This window comes from Pipra filicauda, unplaced genomic scaffold (genome assembly GCF_003945595.2).
Source record: "Pipra filicauda isolate LSUMZ 115617 unplaced genomic scaffold, ASM394559v2 scaffold330_size805480_pilon, whole genome shotgun sequence".
NCBI classification, from domain to species: domain Eukaryota; kingdom Metazoa; phylum Chordata; class Aves; order Passeriformes; family Pipridae; genus Pipra; species Pipra filicauda.
Genome location: NW_024104455.1, coordinates 292743 through 312234, shown reverse-complemented (window position 1 = coordinate 312234; position 19492 = coordinate 292743). Strand labels below are relative to the sequence as shown.

Sequence of the window (19492 nt, the reverse complement as noted above, 5' to 3'; positions counted from 1 at the left end):
ATGGTTTATATATTAAAAATTGTGATAAAGCAGCACAGTTTACATTTGAATTTATAATATTTCAGAATTTGTTCATCAAGGCACACAATATTAAGCCTTTGGGCTTAGCCATGAGGCCTCTGTTCACGTTCCTGGTGAAGTCAGGAGAAGGGTTTATCCTGCAGGATAAGGCCTCAGACATCTGCTATTGTTTCCCAGAAATGAGCCTTGCCCGAAATTTCATAACATCAGGTTTGATGGATGCTTGATTATTCCTTTTTTCAAGTGGCACTCCAAACATCCTTGTGTTTTCCTCAGCAAGAGGTGAAATGGTTGATAAGGGGCAGCACCAGGCCTGTGTTTGGGTTAACAGGGACCATCCAAGTGCTCCCTGCAAAGAGGTGGGGGATGTTCGCTGAGCTGGCAATCAGGTTCTCATGGGTGGAGGTGAGGACAACATCTGTCTTTCCTATCTTGTACTTGCCAAGGCTTTTTGTTGTTCCTGAACTCTCTCATGAATAGAATATGTGGATTTTTGTCTGATCTAATGAATCCAAGGCTCAGAGATTTAGAAGGAAAACATATTCCAGATGTGTATTGCAATTCCTGACTCAGGTGACTGCATTTTGAGCAGTAACCTTTTCCAGTATGTTCCACACACCGTATTGAATATCCTCCTCTTGCAAATGGTCAGGAGAGAGTTGTATGAGCACAGTGATTAATACGCCCCAGCAAGGCTAAAACATCAATCATTTGTCTTTTATTCCACCGATTCCTGCTGGATGCCATGAATCCAAGGCTCAAAAGACTTGGCTTTAAAGCAGGGCTGCAAATTTAGGCTGGAAGCTCTTTAAGCAGCTCAGCCACAGCTTGTTCCATCGTGCAGTGGTGCCTGTTGCAGACGTGAGCAGGGTTTCAGGCTGGAGGGCTGCCCGCTGCTCTGAGAGGTTCTGGTGTCCAGCCTTGCGTGTGCTCGCTGTTCCAGCGTGGAAATGACATTCCTGGCCTGTTTGGAATTAGGCTTTCGCTCCAGATAAACAGTTCCTAGAGCATCAGGAGATGCAGCCTGAGGAAGAACAGAGAGTAGCAAGCAGGCTTGGTCAAGGTGTGCACTGTGTGCTCTCCTCCACGCTGTCACCTGTTCCTTCTCTCAGTAACAGTCGTGTGTAATCCCATTTAAACAACCTCAGCAACAAATGTCATCGAGTATACAAAGGATAATGAGTGCAAAAAAGCATGAAAACGCTTACAGACCTAATTGCATGGTCTTAATCAGAACGATCTTCCCTCAGAAAAAAACAGGTCCTCTCCAAATGTGTTTATTAGAAAGCTGTAACATCTGCGAAACACACGCCAGCGCGTTACAATCCGTCCTTTTAATAAACAGTTGGGTGAAAGTTTTCTTATAGCAGCTTTTGGTCTAATTTAAGATGAAAATAAGTCTCAGGATGTCAGAATTCTTTGCGGAACGGAGAATTAATTTCTCTGACCGACCGTAGACATGCGAGAAGTGATGGGAAACAGCCCGTGTCTGAACCTGTGGCTGCGTGGAGCTCTGAGCTTGTGCTTGTTTACTATGAAATTCAGATTAGGGAAGAAGTAAAAGTTGTTTACGTTAATGAGGAGAAATATTAAAAAACCGTGTGTCAAAAGTGGACATATGGCAAAGCTAATTAAAAGTTTTTAACTGCAGTTGTTGCAAGCCAAAGGTACCAGCTCCATTTGGAGTCCTGAGTGCTGACTCTCCAAGCAATAAGTTCATTTTTGTATCTGTACGTTCTCAATGCACAACCAGGGTTGTTGCTGTATTTGTATCTCTTCATGCATCCTCCTCTTGATGTGCACTTCTTGCCCAGTATCCTGCTGGTTTGTGGACAGTGTTTGTCATCATACTGGTGTGATATTGGCTGCTCGGATTTTGACAGTGTTGCCCAGTAAGTTCTTGACTTTGAAAGTTCTTGAAGCAATTTTTTTTTTTTCTTGAGCAGGAAATCACTTGGTAGATTTTGGATAGACAAGAGGGCTAAAAAAGGTCTGCTAAACCTTTTCTTTTACAGGGATCAAGCAGTAAACCATGGAAAAATCTGAAAGAATGAAGAAAAAACAGAGCTGAATATTTTGAGATCATAAAATCATAGAGTCACAGAGTGGTTTGAATTGGAAGGGACCTTAAAGATCATCTAGTTCCACCCGCTGCCATGGGCAGGGACAACTTCCACGGGAAGGGACACCTTCCACTAGCCCAGCTTGCTCCAAGCCCCATCCAACCTGGCCTTGGACACTTCCAGGGATCCAGGGGCAGCCACAGCTTCTCTGGGCAACCTGTGCCAGGGCCTCTCCACCCTCACAGCCAAGAATTTCTTCCTAATGTAAACTCAACCAAGAATTTCTTCCTAATGTAAACTCAGTTTAAAACATTGCCCATGAAAAAAAAAAGCCCACCAGTTTTCAATTTAAAACCATTGCCCTTTCTAACCCTTGGGTTAGAATGGCCTCCAAAGTATTTTAACATCCTGCTGCTGTATTTTTCCCCCAAGATCCCTCTGCACAAGCAAATTACGCTGCACAACCCCACACCTTATTGCCTTTTTTAGCCATTTCATAATTTTGATCAAGCTTCAGTAAAAAAAGTCTTTGTCCTTAGTTCCTGACACTGCAGTTAAAGGACAGGGCAGCTTGCATATACTTCTCATGATGGGAACTACTTCAATCACATTTCCTGTAACTTCTTGCTTCCAGGCCAAGTAATCTTGCATTTGATTAAGTAAACACCTTTGTCCTAATGACTTTATGCCTACTTTAAAGGCGTTGCTGTACCTATTGTTCTACAAATTTGTCAGTCTGTTATTCTTTTTCTATTTTAAAAAACTTATCAGCGAAGCATAAGTCAAAACCAAAGAGAGAAATCATTTTGTTCTTTTATCATTAGTACAGAAAGTCCAAGGGAGAAGCCAGGTTTTGCACGGTACGAGTGATTATAAAATAAAAGTCTTGATGAAGGAACAGGGGATTTTTTTTGTTTGTTTGTCTTGCTGGTGATGTCATGAGAGGAAAAGGAAGATGAAATAAAGAAAATTTGTGTTCAGCGTTGGCCTCAGATACCAACAACTCTGCTTCACAGATTTGCATGAATTACCTTTCTCACCTGCTGACATAAACTGCATGTGTTGCTTTCTTCATATCACTTTAGGCAGTGGTTACTAGAAATGAAAGGTTTTGTTTCTGAGCTGTCCTGAGAACATGTTATTGCCATGTGAAATCCAGGAAAATGATCCAATCACTACTAAAATTGTTGTTACAGAGATACATAACTTGTCGAAAATGAAAGAACCCTATAATGCATCTCTTTGGTAATGTTAATGTTTACATTGTTTTATCCCACTTGTGGCTTGATGTTGCCAAACTGCCCCAGAAACAGCATTAATATGGATGAGAAAAAAAGGATTAAGATGTGAATGAGTAATGAAAAGCCTTTACTAGAAATAGAACTGGCATCCATATGTAATAAAACCTTGCCAAACATTGTCAGTGTTAATAGTTTTGTTTACATTTCTACGTGGCCAGACCATGCCGCTGTTTTTCATGATTGTGAATTCTGACAATTTTTACATTCTGTTTGGTCCAGGAGCTTTTGCATGTGCAATTAGAGCAGAAAACACAGTTCTAAGTCCCTGTATTCAAGGAAGAAATACCCACAGCTGCTTTCTCTGAGCTGTTTCAGTGCAGCAGTTTGCTGTTAGAACCTTCCTTTCAGAGTTCACGTTTGAAGATCCAAAATTATGCCACTTGTCAGCCATTCCTGCAGAGCTGAGAAATGCTTCATATTTCTTGATGCTGTTTCTATGCTTTCCCACGGGATGAGTTTCACATGAGGTTATATCAGGTTGTTTTGAGTTCTGACTGTTCAGCATCACCGTGTCTTGCAGGGTCAGTGGACTCAGAAAAGCCTGGACCAGAAACCCTCACCTTTTAAGTAGACAGGCTGGGAGGGCTGGGGCTGTTCATCCTGGAGAAGAGAAGGCTCCAGGGAAACCTTAGAGCACCTTCCAGTGCCTAAACGGTCTACAAGAAGGTTGGAAAAGGACTTTTCAAAAGGGCATGGAGTGATAGGACAAAAGAGAATGGCCTTAAGCTGAAGGAGGGCAGGGTTAGACTGGATATTAGGAAGAAATTCTTCCCTGTGAGGGTGGAGAGGCCCTGGCACAGGTTGCCCAGAGAAGTTGTGGCTGCCCCTGGATCCCTGGAAGTGTCCAAGGCCAGGTTGGATGGGGCTTGGAGCAAGCTGGGCTGGTGGAAGGTGTCCCTACCATGGCAGGGGGTTGGAATGAGATGATCTTTAAGGTCCCTTCCAACCCAAACCATTCCGTGATTCTGTAATTTGAGATCACTGAGAGGAAGAAAGGCAGCAGTTGCAATCCTGGACACACAGCTCCCATCCCTGAGTTGCAGAGGACTTTTTTCCCTGTGTGTGAGGATATGCAAGGACCACAAATATCATCTGTAGTGGTTGCTGGTACGTTGACATCAATGGTCCTGGTTGTGTTTGGAGGAGAGGACAGTCAGTGTAACTGCCTGAGTCCTGGCTCACAGGAGGAGTAGAAGAGATGTTACATATATTTTCCATATTTCTCCCTCTGAAATCTCAATCTCATTTAGGTGTGAGAAGAGAGAAAAGGTGGTTAAAGAGGAAGTAAGGCTAATCCCAGCTTAGACCACGTTCTTTAGTTATGCTGACTCCTCAACATTTTTTAAAGGCTTAGTTGGCCAGTTCAGCTTTTATAATGTGCTCAAGGAAGGGGGGGACACGTGTCCTACTGTCCTTAAAAATGGCACAGCAAAGATCAGTGAGGACTTGGAGTGAAATGTCAGAGCTACTCACTGTTATAGAGTGCACATTAATGAGGACCAACCCAAGAGCACACAAAGCTGGCAGGAACTCAGTTATTCCTCCAGAGCCTTCACAACCCTGTCAGCGAGCACTGACTGATAAGGATGGAGTACAGATGAGTGCTATTAAACCAGAACAAAACCCCAGCAAGCACACTGAGCTTTCTTTGTCCGTGAATAACCAGGAATTTTTCCTCTAAAATGTCTTAAAAGTTTAAGCCCGTCCCTTGGGTTCGTTTATGTGTGTCTTGTTTTTGCCATAGTTGTAGGTATTTGCACAGCATTTAGTAATTGGGCTCATATTTCCAGCATTTTCTGTCCTCCTCAGGAAGTTAAAATGTGTGAACTTTCCCTCTTTTTGCAGCATAACAGGCATCCATAACACAAGAAATATTTGTGGTCATTAGAAATGGCAATAATTAGAAAACCCATATTTTTTTGTGTGTGTTTACATTTATACTTACCCTAAGTATTCATTAACTTTTATCAGGTGCACTCCTCTTTAATAGGAAGCAGAATTCGCTTTGTTTCACTTGTGTGTGGAAGAATGAGAAATGTATTATATAGTGTTTGATGCTTGTTTTGAAAAGTATTAATAAATGGCTTAGACAGTAAAGTAATACTCTGTTATATTTGCAATCTTGTATTTGCTTTCTCCTGTATAATTCACATTTTCATGTATTTGCTGGCACTCCCTCTTCCAAAATTAACTTTTTGTTAGGTGTTTTTTGGCTCATGTGTTTGCTGTACAGTGGGGCAGAAAAGAGGAAAGTGTGGATTAGATAGTTTGAGGTATGGGATGCATTGTGACCACCTGGCCAGGCTGTGTTTGTGAATATATATATTTAATTTTGGTTGTTTTTTTTTTTCATGAAAACTCTGATGGACTGCTGAGAAGGAGCTTTTTATTTTCTTCTAGTGTTACATTTTCTTTCTCTAGGTCTTGTGATATGATCCCTGCTACTTTCCTACCCAAGCACATCAAGCTCCCTGCTGTCTCTCAGCACAGTGTAGCCAGGGAGGAATCTTTGGGGGAGCGAGGGACCAGCAGCCACCTCCTCCCACCTCTTGGTCTGCAGAAATTTCCCAGAAATGGCTCATCAGAAAAGCTTCAGACCACCAACAGCAGAGGTTTCTGGCAGATCAGAGACCCAGAGGAGCACGAGAGGCATGGCAAAAAGGAGAGAGGTGTTATTCTGGCATCCTTTTTGTCTCACAGAACCACGTTTACATCACCAGAAGCCCAAGAGGCATCAGTTTGGTAGTGGGGTGCAGATTGGTGGGTGTGTAGAGCAAGGAAGCAACTGGGGACTCAGTGGTGGTACCCTGGTGGTGATCTTTGCACTCAAATGCCATCTGAAAATCAGCAATGAGATGGTGCAGATCACTGCCTGAGCTTGGTGATTCAAGCACAAGTCTCTCAGTGGCTTGGCTGCTTGAGATCCCATTCCCCAAGTTCAGATATTAAGGGAGGATCTCAATTTTCATGAGCAGTAAGAAGCAGAAAGCGATGTTCCCACCTTTGCAGTTGCAGAGCAAAGTATGAATAGTAACAGAGTGCACTCTGAGGGCTCACAAACCAGGTGGATAAAAGGAATGATAGAAATAGAACCACAGAATCACATCCTTGGTTGGAAGGGACCCACCAGGATCATCGAGTCCAACTCTTAGCCCCTCACAGGACACCCCCAAGAGTCACACCATGTGCCTTAAAATGAACAAATACAACTGCTGATTTTTAGAGCAGCATGTGACTGCTGGAGCTTGTGCAGAGCCCTCTTCCAGCAGGCAGAGAGGGTGGGAGCCTGCAGACAGCTGGAGGACTCCGTGTCTTTTCTCTCTCCCTTCTCCACCACCCTCTGCTGACAGGGCCACACGGTTTTATTGTCCTCCTGTGGGCCATCAGCAGCAGATCTGGCAGCAGCACAGCCCACACACGCTGCCTCGGGAGGGTGGGGTCGTTCACGGAGCACCCTGCCCCAAAATCTGGCTCAGGCTCCCCTCCTCACCCCCATCCTTGGCCCCTGCACCTCCAGCCACTGCCAGCTGGCCTCCTCCACGGCTGCTGTCATCTCATGGGCTGCACACTGAGCCTCCTCACCAGCCCAGGGCTGGGGTTTGTTCCCTGGCTGCTGGCAAGGGCCGTGTGGTGAGGAGGGAGGTGCTGGGCTGCACCCCCTGCTCCATCCCTGCCTCGCTGCCAGGCTGGGAGGAGGGAGTCGTGCTGTGCTTCCTGTTCATCTCACAGGATCACAGAATCGTTTAGGCTGGAAAAACCCTCCGAGATCACCAGGTCCAACCTGTGACCTTGTCAGCCAGAGCACTGAGTGCCACGTCCAGTCGTTCCTTGGACATCTCCAGGGATGGGGACTCCACCACCTCCCTGGGCAGCCCCTTCCAGTGTACACCCTCAAGCCCCATGGTCACCCTAAGTAGCCCCTGGAGAGGGGTGCTTTCCTTGGAAGCTTGCTTTTCAGGGGTACCCCCTGAGCCTGTGCACTGCTGGGACAGCAGGAGTGTGGGAGCCTGGACCAGTTCTTGTGGCCAGGGAGCCTCATCTCAGGCAGGATGTGTCCCCTCAGGAGTTTCAGCTCTTCCCACAGCTTCCTGATGGATGTGGTAGACTCACCACCAGCCCAAGCCCGGCCCAGGCATCACCGTGATAGCACAGGGAAGGAATTGGTGCCAGCATGGATGCATGGCACTGGGGATAGAGGATTACATTCCCTCCCTCTGGAGTCTGTCTGGTCCCCATCCAGAGGTGATGGCAGCAGCCCCATCACCGAGGGGCCTGGTGAGCCCTGCTGCCCTCGAAGGACATAACCACTGTGGTGAGGGAAAGGGGCTGGGGAAGCCCTTCCCACAGCTCCAGAGCAGGATACCCAGCCAGGAAGAGTTGCCACGAGAGAGAGAGAAGTGGCTGGTGGGCACTGGGAGTGGGCATCTCAGGGCTGGGAGTGGGCATCTCTGCTGAAGTTGGTGGTGGATACTGGCAGAAAGGGCAAGGTCCCTGGATCAGAGGTTGCGCCCAGATGTCTCAGCTCCTGGTCCAGAGAGGACCCGGCCTGTGTCCCAGAGGAAGGAAGGGGAGCTCCCAGGGAGTCAGCAAGGCCTAGCTTTGGGTCGCTCCTTCAGGGGCAGTTAAAGCAGTGATTTGTCTGCACCCCTGGCAGATCTCGCCCTCTGCATCACTACCTGGGACTCCACAGACCCGGGCTTTGCTGCCCATCCTGCCCTCTGCTCCCTCCCAGCTCCTGGCCACTGTTCCCGAGTGTTTGCCCATCAGCTCAGCCACTGGTGGGGTGAGTCTCCCCAGGGGAGAGCTGGCAACATGTCTGTCCCCAGGGGCCCTCACCTCCATCAGAACTCGTGGGCCTAAAAAGTAATAAACAAGTGATGACTTCACCTCCTCGTGAGAGGGACAAGCCCCTTTTCCTGGGGGAATATTGTAATACCTGCTCTGAAACGTGGTCCCACTGACCCTTCTCCTGTTTGCAGGAAGCGTTATCAGTGGTGAGCGAAGACCAGTCCCTGTTCGAGTGTGCCTACGGATCACCCCACCTCGCCAAGACAGAGATGACGGCCTCCTCCTCCAGTGAATATGGGCAGACCTCAAAGATGAGCCCACGTGTCCCCCAGCAGGACTGGTTGTCACAGCCCCCGGCCAGAGTCACCATCAAGATGGAGTGTAACCCCAACCAGGTTAATGGGTCAAGGTAATGAGGCTCAAGAACGCTTTTTCATGGGGGTGGGTGTAGCTCAGTTTTCTAAATCTGTGAATCTGGCCCCATTTTAGATGCCCCAGGTGGCACCTGGCCACCAGCTGCCATCCCAGAAGGCTGCAGGTCTCCTCATCACACCACCCAACCCTGTTCAGGTGTTAGGAGCTCTTAAAAGTTGCTACAGGCACAGTCTTCTCATGAGCTTGTGCAAGACTTCTGTGTCTCCCCTGACTGTGGCTAATTTTCGGATGTGAACTTGCTTTGAAAGAGCACGTATTTGAAGTTAATAAAATGAGGGTTTGCTGTAGGCTGGAGCAGCACCGCTGATCCATCCAGGGCGTGGGGTGTGTGATCTAACACTCGGTGGAAGCTGTCAAATGCAGTAATTTGGGCAGTTGCCTTTGCTCTAAAAATAACCAGAGAAGCATAGGGAAAAAAGAAAAATAAATCTTGTAATGGCAGGGGGAGTAAACTCTTGATCTTTGCTTTTATATTTACTGTAAACACAGTGCCAAAAAGTGGAGTTGTATTTAAGAAGAATTCATGCTGAAGAAACAACATGTATGGAGGGAGGGAGGGGAGTAGGAAGGAACAGGAAAAGAAATTACTCAGCTCAGCTGGCAGTATCCACAGTGTGTCTGTGAATTAACTGTTGCCTCAGGACTTCTTTTATGAATGTCACTATGAAAGAGAATTGTATTGATTAGGCTGAAAGAGTAATACAGTGAATTTTTGGGTGTCAATTAGCAGCTTCCCCAAGCTTACGAGCACTCTCTGGGCCATCTGAAAAAACACAATGGAGATTTTTTTTTTTTTCAAGGAAACTGTCCAAACAAGAGTTTTCCTGTTTAAAATGCCTCACTGTCGAAACAGTTTTCCTTTGGTGTTGCTGAAGGGCAAAGGTCCAGAGAGTCAGTTGCTCACAACTGGTGGTGATGTACCAGTGAGGGCTGTGCTTCACATCTCTGTGTCACCAACAGCTGCGTTCTCATCTCATCTCCCAGCACCAGTTGTTTAGAAAAACCTCAGCCATGGGCTCTGTGGTCACTGTTCACACTTGCTGTGTTGATGGGCAAAGTGGTTTGGCAGCTTATCACACCTCTTCACTGGTAAAAATGGAAGTTGTACTGAAGCCAAATCAGAATTTCCAGTGAATAGTCAAAGATTTGAGATACGTGGAAATAAACGGTGAGCTGAAGTTTTAAAGAATTAGAGGAAGTGTTCTTGTAAGCCTGCTTATTCAGAATTTCAAGTGTCTTTATATCAGTGTCTTTTTTTTTTATGCTAAGCAAATGCACAATCACAAATGGACTATTGATTCAAAACCAGTCTTACCTGCTTCCTAAAATTGCCTCTTAAATATTTGTGTAAGCAAACCGATCCCAGTTTTCCTTAGTGTAAATTCCATAAAGTGCATCAGAGTAGATAATTGGTGTTGATTGTTACTGAGATTAGTGATAATAATTTGTGATTAGTGGTAATAATTTGTAATTAGTGGTAATAATTTGTAACTAACGTCAGTCATAGAGAGACTCCTGCTTTGACATATCCCAGATCTTAAAGAAGAGTTGAGATGGCACGGATCCATTTGGAGTTGTTGGACAATCACATTTTAAAAGCAGTTAAGCCAGAATCCTGAATTTGCTGTCTGGGATTCCTGAAATGCATAACTAGACTGAATATTAGAGCTCAGTTTGTGCATCATGGGAATTTGGCTGTTGCTGATATGATGTCAAGGACAAAACCGTGGGCAGCAATACCACCTTTTATTAACTGAAACCTTGTCCTGCCTAGTCCTTGTTAGCAACCCTGGTAAGGGTTATAGTTTGATTTAAGAGGTCAGGACCCCTACCAAACCCAAAATGTGTGCCCAGAGTCAGATCAGTTAAACTGAGTCTCAGGCAAACCCACATAACCTGTGGGTGAGGGCTCGGTGTGGAAAACCTGTTGTCCCACACCTGCATCCTCAAACTAGTAGGGACTGGTAGGAGCCCTGATTTGGGAACAGACATCTCCAGGCACTAAATCCTCTGACTCCTGCAGGGACTTGCCTGGTCCAGGGAGAGCCAGGTACCCTGAGACACCCTGACTTTAGTGCAGGGCAGGCTCACATTCAGCCTGTTTTACAGCCTGGAGGCTTGGGGGCATGTGCTTGGGTTGGGGTGGAGGTTTGCTGCCCATATCTCCCCATTTTAAGTGTGTTCACCTTCTGTATGTGAGCTCAAAATACTTCCCAGGGATGGATAAGCATTCAGAAACCCTGAATTAAACAGGCTGTTTGGATTTATCTGCATAATGTCTACCAATGTAATGCAGTGTCACATTATAAGAAAGAGATGAAGCTGTTAGAGAGCATCCAAAGGAGGCTGTGAAGATGATGAAGGGTTCTGAGGGGCCAGACAAGATGCAGCTGAGGGCACTTGGCTTGTCCAGCTGGAGCAGAGGACACTGAGGGCAGAGCTCATCAGGGTCTGCAGCTCCTCCTGAGGGGCAGCTCTGACCTCTGCTCTCTGGAAGCAGGGACAGGACCCAGGGAAAGGCTGGAGCTGGGACAGGGCAGGCTCAGGGTGGATCTCAGGACAAGGTTCTTCCCCCAGAGGGTGGTGGGCACTGACCAGGCTCCCCAGGGCAGTGGGCACGGCCCCAAGGCTACCAGAGCTCCAGGAGCATTTGGACGACACTCTCAGGGACAGGGGGGGATTGTTGGGGTGTCTTGGGCAGAGCCAGGGCTTGGACTGGATGATCCTTGAGGGTCCCTCCCAACTCAGAATATTCTATGATTCTGTAATTCCCTTTCCTTTATGCTATTTTCTGTTAGTGTGTTGAATCTCTCAGGGTGATACTCTGGCTCCCTGCAGAGCCAGCAGACAGGAGCTGCTGCTGGTTTCAGCTGCCAGAATTGCCCTTTGTGGACAGGGCTGTCTGCCTTTCCTGCAGAGATGTCTGCACTATCTGTGTAAAGTCCCTGTGCATGTGGAGAAGGGGCTCTTCATCAGGATCTGGAGTGACAGGACAAGGGGAGAATGGCTTCACACTGAAAGACAGCAGGGTGAGATCAGATATTGAGAAGAAATCCTTCCCTGTGAGGGTGGGGAGGCCCTGGCATAGGTTGCCCAGAGAAGCTGTGGCTGCCCCTGAATCCCTGGAAGTGCCCAAGGCCAGGTTGGACGAGGCTTGGAGCAACCTGGGCTGGTGGAAGGTGTCCCTGCCCATGGCAGAGGGGTGGAATGGGATAATCTTTAAGGTGCCTTCCAACCCAAACCATTCTATGTTTCTGTGATCTGCACTGTTGCAAGCAGAACAGGCATCTACTTCTGCAAGGATGTATAATCTGAACACTGGGGAATTGTCTTTAAGAGAAACTTCTTCACTTAGTCATGGGGCATAATTTCGATTCAGACCTTTCCAGCAGAACTGTTGTTACAAAGATGAGACACCCCAGGAGTTTCCAAGGAACCCCAGGACACACTTTTGCACCACCCTGATCACGTTTACCACCACTGCAGAAGTAAAGAGATGAAAAGAAGCAATTTTATGTGTCTCCTTTCTAAAAATAAATAGCATTAGATCTACCTACTCCATCATTTGGAGTTTAGTGCAAATCAGCTGAGCAGCACATGAAGAATAGGTTCTTAATTTTGCTCTGAACAACATCACTCAGAGGTTTTTAATGTGGCCACCACTGGGAAATGAAGAGCTCAGCAGTGGCTCTGGAAGAGGTTGTACAAGTTACTGCTCTGAACTGCAGAATGGTTTTGCTCAGAACATTGATTTCCTAAAGAAAATATAATGGGATGCAATGTAATTCTTTCTATATTGAATTAAAAATAACCAGCAACCCTGAAAGTGGGGTTTTGTTTATTAATCTTGGATTTGACAGCCTCCCCTGTTGAAAGAGCTCCTACCTGGGACAAAGAAATTTCATACTTCACTACAGTTCCTAAGACATGACACTTGCTGAAAAAAAAACAAAAAAATTCGCTTACAAGCTACCAAAAAAGAAAAAGATTAACAGAACAACAACAACAACAAAATTGTGTGCATATATATGTTTATACTATGCACAAAAATAATAAAAAATATTATTATAATTAAAAAAATAACATTTATTTCATCAAAGAACTATTATTTTATAAGGCCTAACTTGTGCCTGAAAAGATAGATCTTAAATAATACACTTTTAATGGAGAACTAGCACTGCCAAGTAACAAAAATAAAGGTGTTGTGGCACTTCTAAAACTCACATGCACGTGTGTATGTCATATGTAGGGTGTAATTACACTTTGGGGATTGGAATCTTCCTAGTATGTGAAATTCCAGCCAGTTTTAGGGAAAAAAAAGCACCATGTGTATCAGATTGGTGGTACCCTGTGATTCTGTAGGTCACTTTGCATTTTTCTTTTCTGCAGGAGGTTTCCCCACCCTGTTCTTTTGCAGTGCATAAATTTGTTGCCTTAAATGAAATGCTCAGTTGTTAAAAAATACTTCCTATGTTGAAAATTAACACGTGCAGGAGCTGGGGCGCTTGGAGCCGCTTTTCATTTTTAGTAAAGCTGTACCTGCTCTGTTTATACCCATTTCAAAATCTGGGTGGTCCCAAAGGACTCTAAAATATGACATCACTTTGCTGAGCCATGGAAGTGCTACCTGGAAGATCTCCAGAGTGTATCCTCTGGAATTGTCTTCCTGGGCACCTGGGTCTGAATAATTCAGTGTAAAGAGGATGCAAAGTAGGGTATGAGACCCCACGAAGGGGTGAGCAGGGAGGAGTTAAAATGGCAATATTTGCTGTCCAGCTCTCCCTTCTCACTTTATTTCCTGGCCATGTATTCTGTCATTTGGGAGAGGGTGTAAAATTTTAGGAGCACGCTGAACCCTTTAGACATCCACAATTAAGTAGAAAAATGTGCTCGTCTGGTAGGACTTTTCCCACATATACTTTACCTGTAATTGCCTTACATTAAACCTCAAAACATGACTGGCATTCCTGTGAATACCAAAAAAAAATACCATTAGAGTAAAATTAAAGGGTTATTTTCAGAGGGATTAGCTACCCAGTTTTCTTTAACAATAACAGCATTTTTAGAGCTAAACCCACCAGAAAATACAGCCTGAGGGCCCACCTTAAATTAAATAAAGCCTGAAAAGTTTAAATTAAAGCTGTCATTTACCTTGCTGTTGTTGCATAAATAATGCAGATTGTCACAGGTGGTATCAAATTGAGTTTCTTTAAATATATTACGTAGGTACAGTCATTATATTTCTCCCAGGTACATAAATCTAATGAGACCTTTTGTGCCCCCATAGAGTCAATCTTTCACCTGAATGTAATAATAATGTTTCCTGCTATTTATTGCTCTTGAGTCAGACCAAAAGATTCACCCTGGTATAGGGTTTTTTATATATATATTTATTTATATATATTTTATATATATTTATACATATATATAAATCTGTAGGTCGCATGTGCCACACCGTTATTTATTGTTCTGTTTATCATTCTTTACATATTTTATCAAATTAAGCATGAGCAATTCTGCCACAATTCATGTTATGCATTTAGGGAGAAATCCGCTCCTGTGAAAATGCTCTCAGGAGGACCTGAGTGCTGCTTAAACAACATTTAAATCCATGGATTGTCCAGCAATCTCAGAATACACTCACCCATGGGGCTCTACCGTGCCCAGGAGTGGGACTGTACAAAGGTAGCTTGGAATAACCACATTTACTGGTAGATAATCCATTTTTATTTTAAGGCAGGCTGAAGTGAAACACAGAGTCTTATTCAGATTTCACTTGCAGCGTGATGATTTCACTGAGGAGGTATTTTAAAAGTGAACTGCAGTGAAAGTACAGCAGAAGTTTTCCAACATCAGCTTGGCTGATCACAGGAGTTTTAAAGAAATGCCAGAAATAATTAGTTGCCCTTAAGGTTTAATAATGTGCAAAATGTTGATTTAAGTGCTACCGATTGTTACTTGAAAACCATTTGAGGGTGAAATTATCACTTAATAGATCTTTTGTGCTGGCTCTTTTGGGGAAACACCATTTTTTCTTTGCCTGAATTTTCATCAAAGGGCCTCTGTACTGGCTGGGTTGAGCACATCTAACACACAGAAGGAGTTTTCAGAGCACAGGGTGACCTCAAGTTTTCTTGTTGGAGTTGTTTTTTAATTTTCCCCTTGATGTAAAGTCTTCTAAGTCTTCTATTTTGTACTATCCAAGCCAGCAAATCAGAATAGGCAGCGCTCGAGGTACCTTGCACAGTCTGGATGTGTGACAGCTGCTGTGCCTGGGCACTGAGGAGGGTGCAGTCATCCATGTTGGGCTCTGAATTCCCACCACAGCAGAGCCATCCTGCTCCCAGGATCCAGACTGGTGGGATCTGCATCACATTCCGGTCTGTGGTTGGGTACGGATGGACCAAGTTGGAGCATTTGCAAACTTTCATAGAATCCCCGAGTCAGAGAATTGTCAGGGGTGGAAGGGACCTCTGGACATCATCCAGTCCAACTCCCCTGCCAAGGCAGGGTCACCTGGAGCAGGTGACACAGGAGCGTGTCCAGGTGGGTTTGGAATATCAAGAGCTTGAGGAAGCTTCAACATGAGGACGAACTTCTTTCCATGGAGGGTGAAGAGCACTGGAACAGCTGCCCAGAGAAGGAGACTCCACACCCTCCCTGGGCTGCTGTTCCAGTGCTCTTCACCTTCCTGGGAAATAAGTTCTCCCTCATGTTGAGGTGGAACTTCTTGTGTTTTAGTTTATGGCCGTTGCTCCTCGTCCTGACTCTGGGCACCGCCGAGAGGAGCCTGGCACCACCCTCCTGACACCCACCTTGCGAGTGTCCAGCACGTGGACAAACAGGGCTGAGCTGCAGCAATCCCCCTGACATCACTTGTTTTTCAAGGGCATGGCTTTTTCCACCCCTGGAGCACAACCCTGCGGCGGGGACGCGGCGCCATCCCTTCCACATCTGGTGGTGCGCCACCGGCATGCAGCCCTGGTATTCCCGGGAAACCTCAGCTCAGACTAAACAGCAGGCATGGTCCAAACCCCACTGCAGTCCATGGGACTCTCTCCTCAGTCTCCAGAAGGGCTTGAGTCAGCCCCTACGTCAGTCTACGGAGATCTGTCTTAAGAGCAGGCCTTTCCTAATGCACTTATTGGAGCTGCCTGTGTAAAGTAACGTTTTTCCCATAATCTTGGGTAAAAAGACATCAGTTATCTCAGGCTGATAATCTTCTTTCCCACTGACTGGGTGGCTGGTGGAGTGGCTGCCAACCAAACTGGAAAAACTGCAAATTCAGGATCTTCTCCGTGTGTGACTGCTCCAAGAAGTTCCTGTTTGCTCTGAAAATCCACGAGCTTAACACCAGCACTTATGTGTGTGTGTGTGCATGGTTTGGCTCCATCCTTGAGGCAAACATGTTGCCAAAGAGAAAAACAAACTCAACTCACTGATACTATAACTATTTTTTTTTTCTTTTGCAACTTTTTGGGCTGGCAGGTGCTGGCTAAGGAACTTTCCACTCTGGGATAAATGGGCTCATTCAGAATTGGCATGGATACATTTTGGATTGACCACCGAATTTCAAGCAAAGTGAAATACAAAAATAGGCTTCAGATAATGACCGATGACCCCACAAGAGCTGTGATCACTGTCATTTTTTAGGACTATTGGTATCATTACTTCTTGATTTCCAGTAGAGGATTTACTGTGTCTGCAGCATTTAGAGCTGGGGGTTGTGGTGTCCCCCCTGGCTGGCATGACACAGTCAGGTTGTCTCTGACTCCTCTCCTCCTTCATTAATAGGTGTTTTATTTTGATCAGGGCAACATCAGTGGGGCTGTTCAGTATTTAAAGTTTGGGAACAGCTTTTTAAGACAAAACAGAAGGTAAGAAAAGGGGCTGATCATTGGCTTTACCATTTTGCACCCGTCGGCCTCACAGCCCGATAAAGTTAGTCATGAAAATCAGCAGACATTCCACAGACACAGGGGATTATGGTTTCCATACAGGATGTCACTTCTGTTTATGCCTGGCATACTACTTTACTAACTTTCTATATGATCCCTGCCCACAAAAGAAGGCACATGTGGTTTGGGAAGGGCCCCGTCTCCCTGTATTTCATATTTCATGAAACCACAAATACAACAGTCTTACAAGCTCTTGAAATGAAATACAATTTGAGAAATGTAATCTGTTACCATTATAATAGAATTTCTATAAAAATAATAAAAGAAAAACAAGAGAAAATAGGTCCTGAAAGTTATAGGCCAACTGGGAAGTCGTTGTGGCTTTGGCCTAGCTATCACCATGTCAGACCTCAGCCTTCTCCCAGGCAGCAATCTAATTGTAAATTATGTATATATACAGAACATCATTTCTTAGCTTTGGCTTTTCGTGACCCCCTTCCCTTCTTTCCCTTTCTTCACTCCAACCTGACACGTAAGAAATATTGAAGTGTTTGCGCTAATGGAGAAATGACAACGTGCAGTCAAACTTAAACCAGCTGTTTCCCCACACTGTGAACACAAAGAGCCAGGCTGGTAATATTTATAGCTTGACTGGCCTCTAGTGAGCCAGATGCTGACTGCCTTAATTTGCCATGATGGCCTTAAGGCTTGGAGCAGCTGTGGGCTGCAGGATAGCCAGGGAAAGCGAAGGGGAAAAGAATAGAAAAAGAAAAGATTGATTTAGTCGAAGTTGTTGTTTGATTGGAAACGAACAGCTCAATAAATGAGCACCTCCCGTTTCGCCTGAGGAAAGCCAAGGGCGTTGTGTGTGTTGGCATATGGTGGTGGCTTTCTTCTTTCACTGGGGAAAGGAACCAGAGGCACCTCTAGGTGACATTTCCAGGTGACCCCTGGGACAGCCCCGTGTAACCCTGAGCACCTACCGAGTACAGGGCACCCCACACAGTGATTAATCCCCGTGTTTTGGGTGCTGCAGGGTTGTGTTCACGTGGGGCTGCCCCAGCCCCAGCCTCTCCATTGCCATGGTCTGTTGGGGCTGCTGAGCCCTTTTGGTTGCCACTGCCCATGTGGAGCTGTGCTCTGCCATCACTGAGTGGCCCTAGGAGGACTTGGTTTTTCACAGAATCCCAGAATCATTTAGGTTGGAAAAGACTTCTGAGATCATGGGATCCAACCTGTGCCCAACCTCCACCTTGTCCCCCAGCCCAGAGCACTGAGTGCCACGGTCAGTCCTTCCTTGGACACCTCCAGGGATGGGGACTCCAACACCTCCCTGGGCAGCCCATTCTAATATCTAGTTCCAGTATCTAATCACTTCGTCTGCAAAGAATTTATATATCTTGTTTATCTTTTTTTTTTTCTTTTCTTCTGTCTTCTTAGTCCTACTTTTGATGCCATACAGCAAATATAAGCAGCCTGTCACCGTGGCTTCAGCATCACTTTAAGCCACTGGTGTGCATCTTTCCACAGGGGAGGGCTTCCCTCCCTTTCACAGACCTCAGCAGCTTTTTCCCACCCTGGCCATCCCCTTTCCTGAGGGGAAGCATCCCCTTCCCACAGCCACCACACACGGGTGGGGGAGTGACTCAGGTTTTAACTAAGCCCTGAGTTATTTACCCACACACCCTATTCTTTACTTATTTAAGTACTTGCTGGGTAAGCAGCTCCCCAGCCTGGTTCACTGAGCAGTTGGGCAGGAGCCTGTGTGAGCACCCCAGGCAGCATTTTTAAGGCCAGGTGCCTGCCCAGGAGCAGAGGGTTTGGTGCATGTGCAGGGCTCTGCCTGGTGTGTGCACAGAAGATGCCGAGCAGCCACGTCCAGGTGGTGGGGGATAAGTGTGTGTGGTGGACACTGAGCTGCCAGAGCAGTTGGAGAGAGTCCAGAGGAGGCCCCAAGAGGATCCCAGGGATGGAGCAGCTCTGCTGGGAGGAAAAGCTGGGAGAGCTGGGATTGTTCAGCCTGGAGAAGAGAAGCTCTGGGGTGACTTGATTGTGGCCTTCCAGGACTGAAGGAGCTACAAGAAAGATGAAGAGAGACTATTTCCAAGGGCCTGGAGTGACAGGACAAGGGGGAATGGCTTCAAACTGAAAACCAGCAGGGTTAGGTGGGATATTGGGAAAAAATTCTTGGTTGTGAGGGTGGTGAGACCCTGGCACAGGTTACCCAGAGAAGCTGTGGCTGCCCCTGGATCCCTGAAAGTGTCCAAAGCCAGGTTGGATGGGGCTTGGAGCAACCTGGGCTAGTGGAAGGTATCCCTGCCCCTGGCAGGGGGTGGGACTGGATGATCTTTAGAGTCTCTTTCAAGCCAACATTTCTATGATTCTGTGATTCTATGGCAAGTGTTGGGGTCTCTAATATCCCCTCTGGAAACTCCTTTCAGAGTCTCACTTAGTACCCGTGGAGATCACCCTGGGTGCCAGGGAAGCAGCTCCCAGGCCTTGCAAAGCTGCTGGTGCATCCCTGCTCCTGCTCCAGTGGCTGGGAAGCACAGGCTCCTTCTCCCCAGGGAGGATTGGGTTGTCCCCAGTGTAAGTAAGAAATCACTACTTACCTCTAAGAAAGAAATCTCGGAGAAGTTTGGGGTTTTCTCTTCATAGGCCACTTTTTCAGTGACGAATCGTTCTGGGGAGGAAGCACTGACCAAATCCACCACAGCTTTAGTAGCTGCAGTGAGTGGAGATGAGCCTGAACATGCTTTGCAATCCTCTCAGTATGACCTGACCTTTGCAGGATGTCATTTTTGCTAAATATAAATTTGAATATGCTGGCCCAAATCATGGGAGGGAGCTGGTTTGTAGAGCTCTCCCTCTTGTACATAAGGATGGGGTGGGGGCATCACAGCCCTGCTGGGGTCATTCCCCTTTTTCTCAGATCACTGGCATTGCAAAATGACAGAGAAGAGGTGGAGATCAATCTTTATCCAGA

General features: G+C 46.1%; 1 protein-coding gene across 5 annotated transcripts in view; it reads left to right on the top strand.

The window, feature by feature from the left end:
* The window catches only part of ERG (ETS transcription factor ERG), a 147143-nt gene that overhangs the window by 104358 nt on the left and 23293 nt on the right, over positions 1–19492 (top strand). For 4 of the 5 annotated variants that reach the window (XM_027736728.2, XM_027736735.2, XM_027736732.2 and 1 more), the window contains one exon: positions 8365–8582. In XM_027736728.2, coding sequence (XP_027592529.1) covers positions 8365–8582 — 218 coding nt within the window. Of the gene's footprint in view, positions 1–8143; positions 8169–8364; positions 8583–19492 lie in introns of those variants that run through there. The other variant, XM_027736734.2, reaches the window with a different exon arrangement.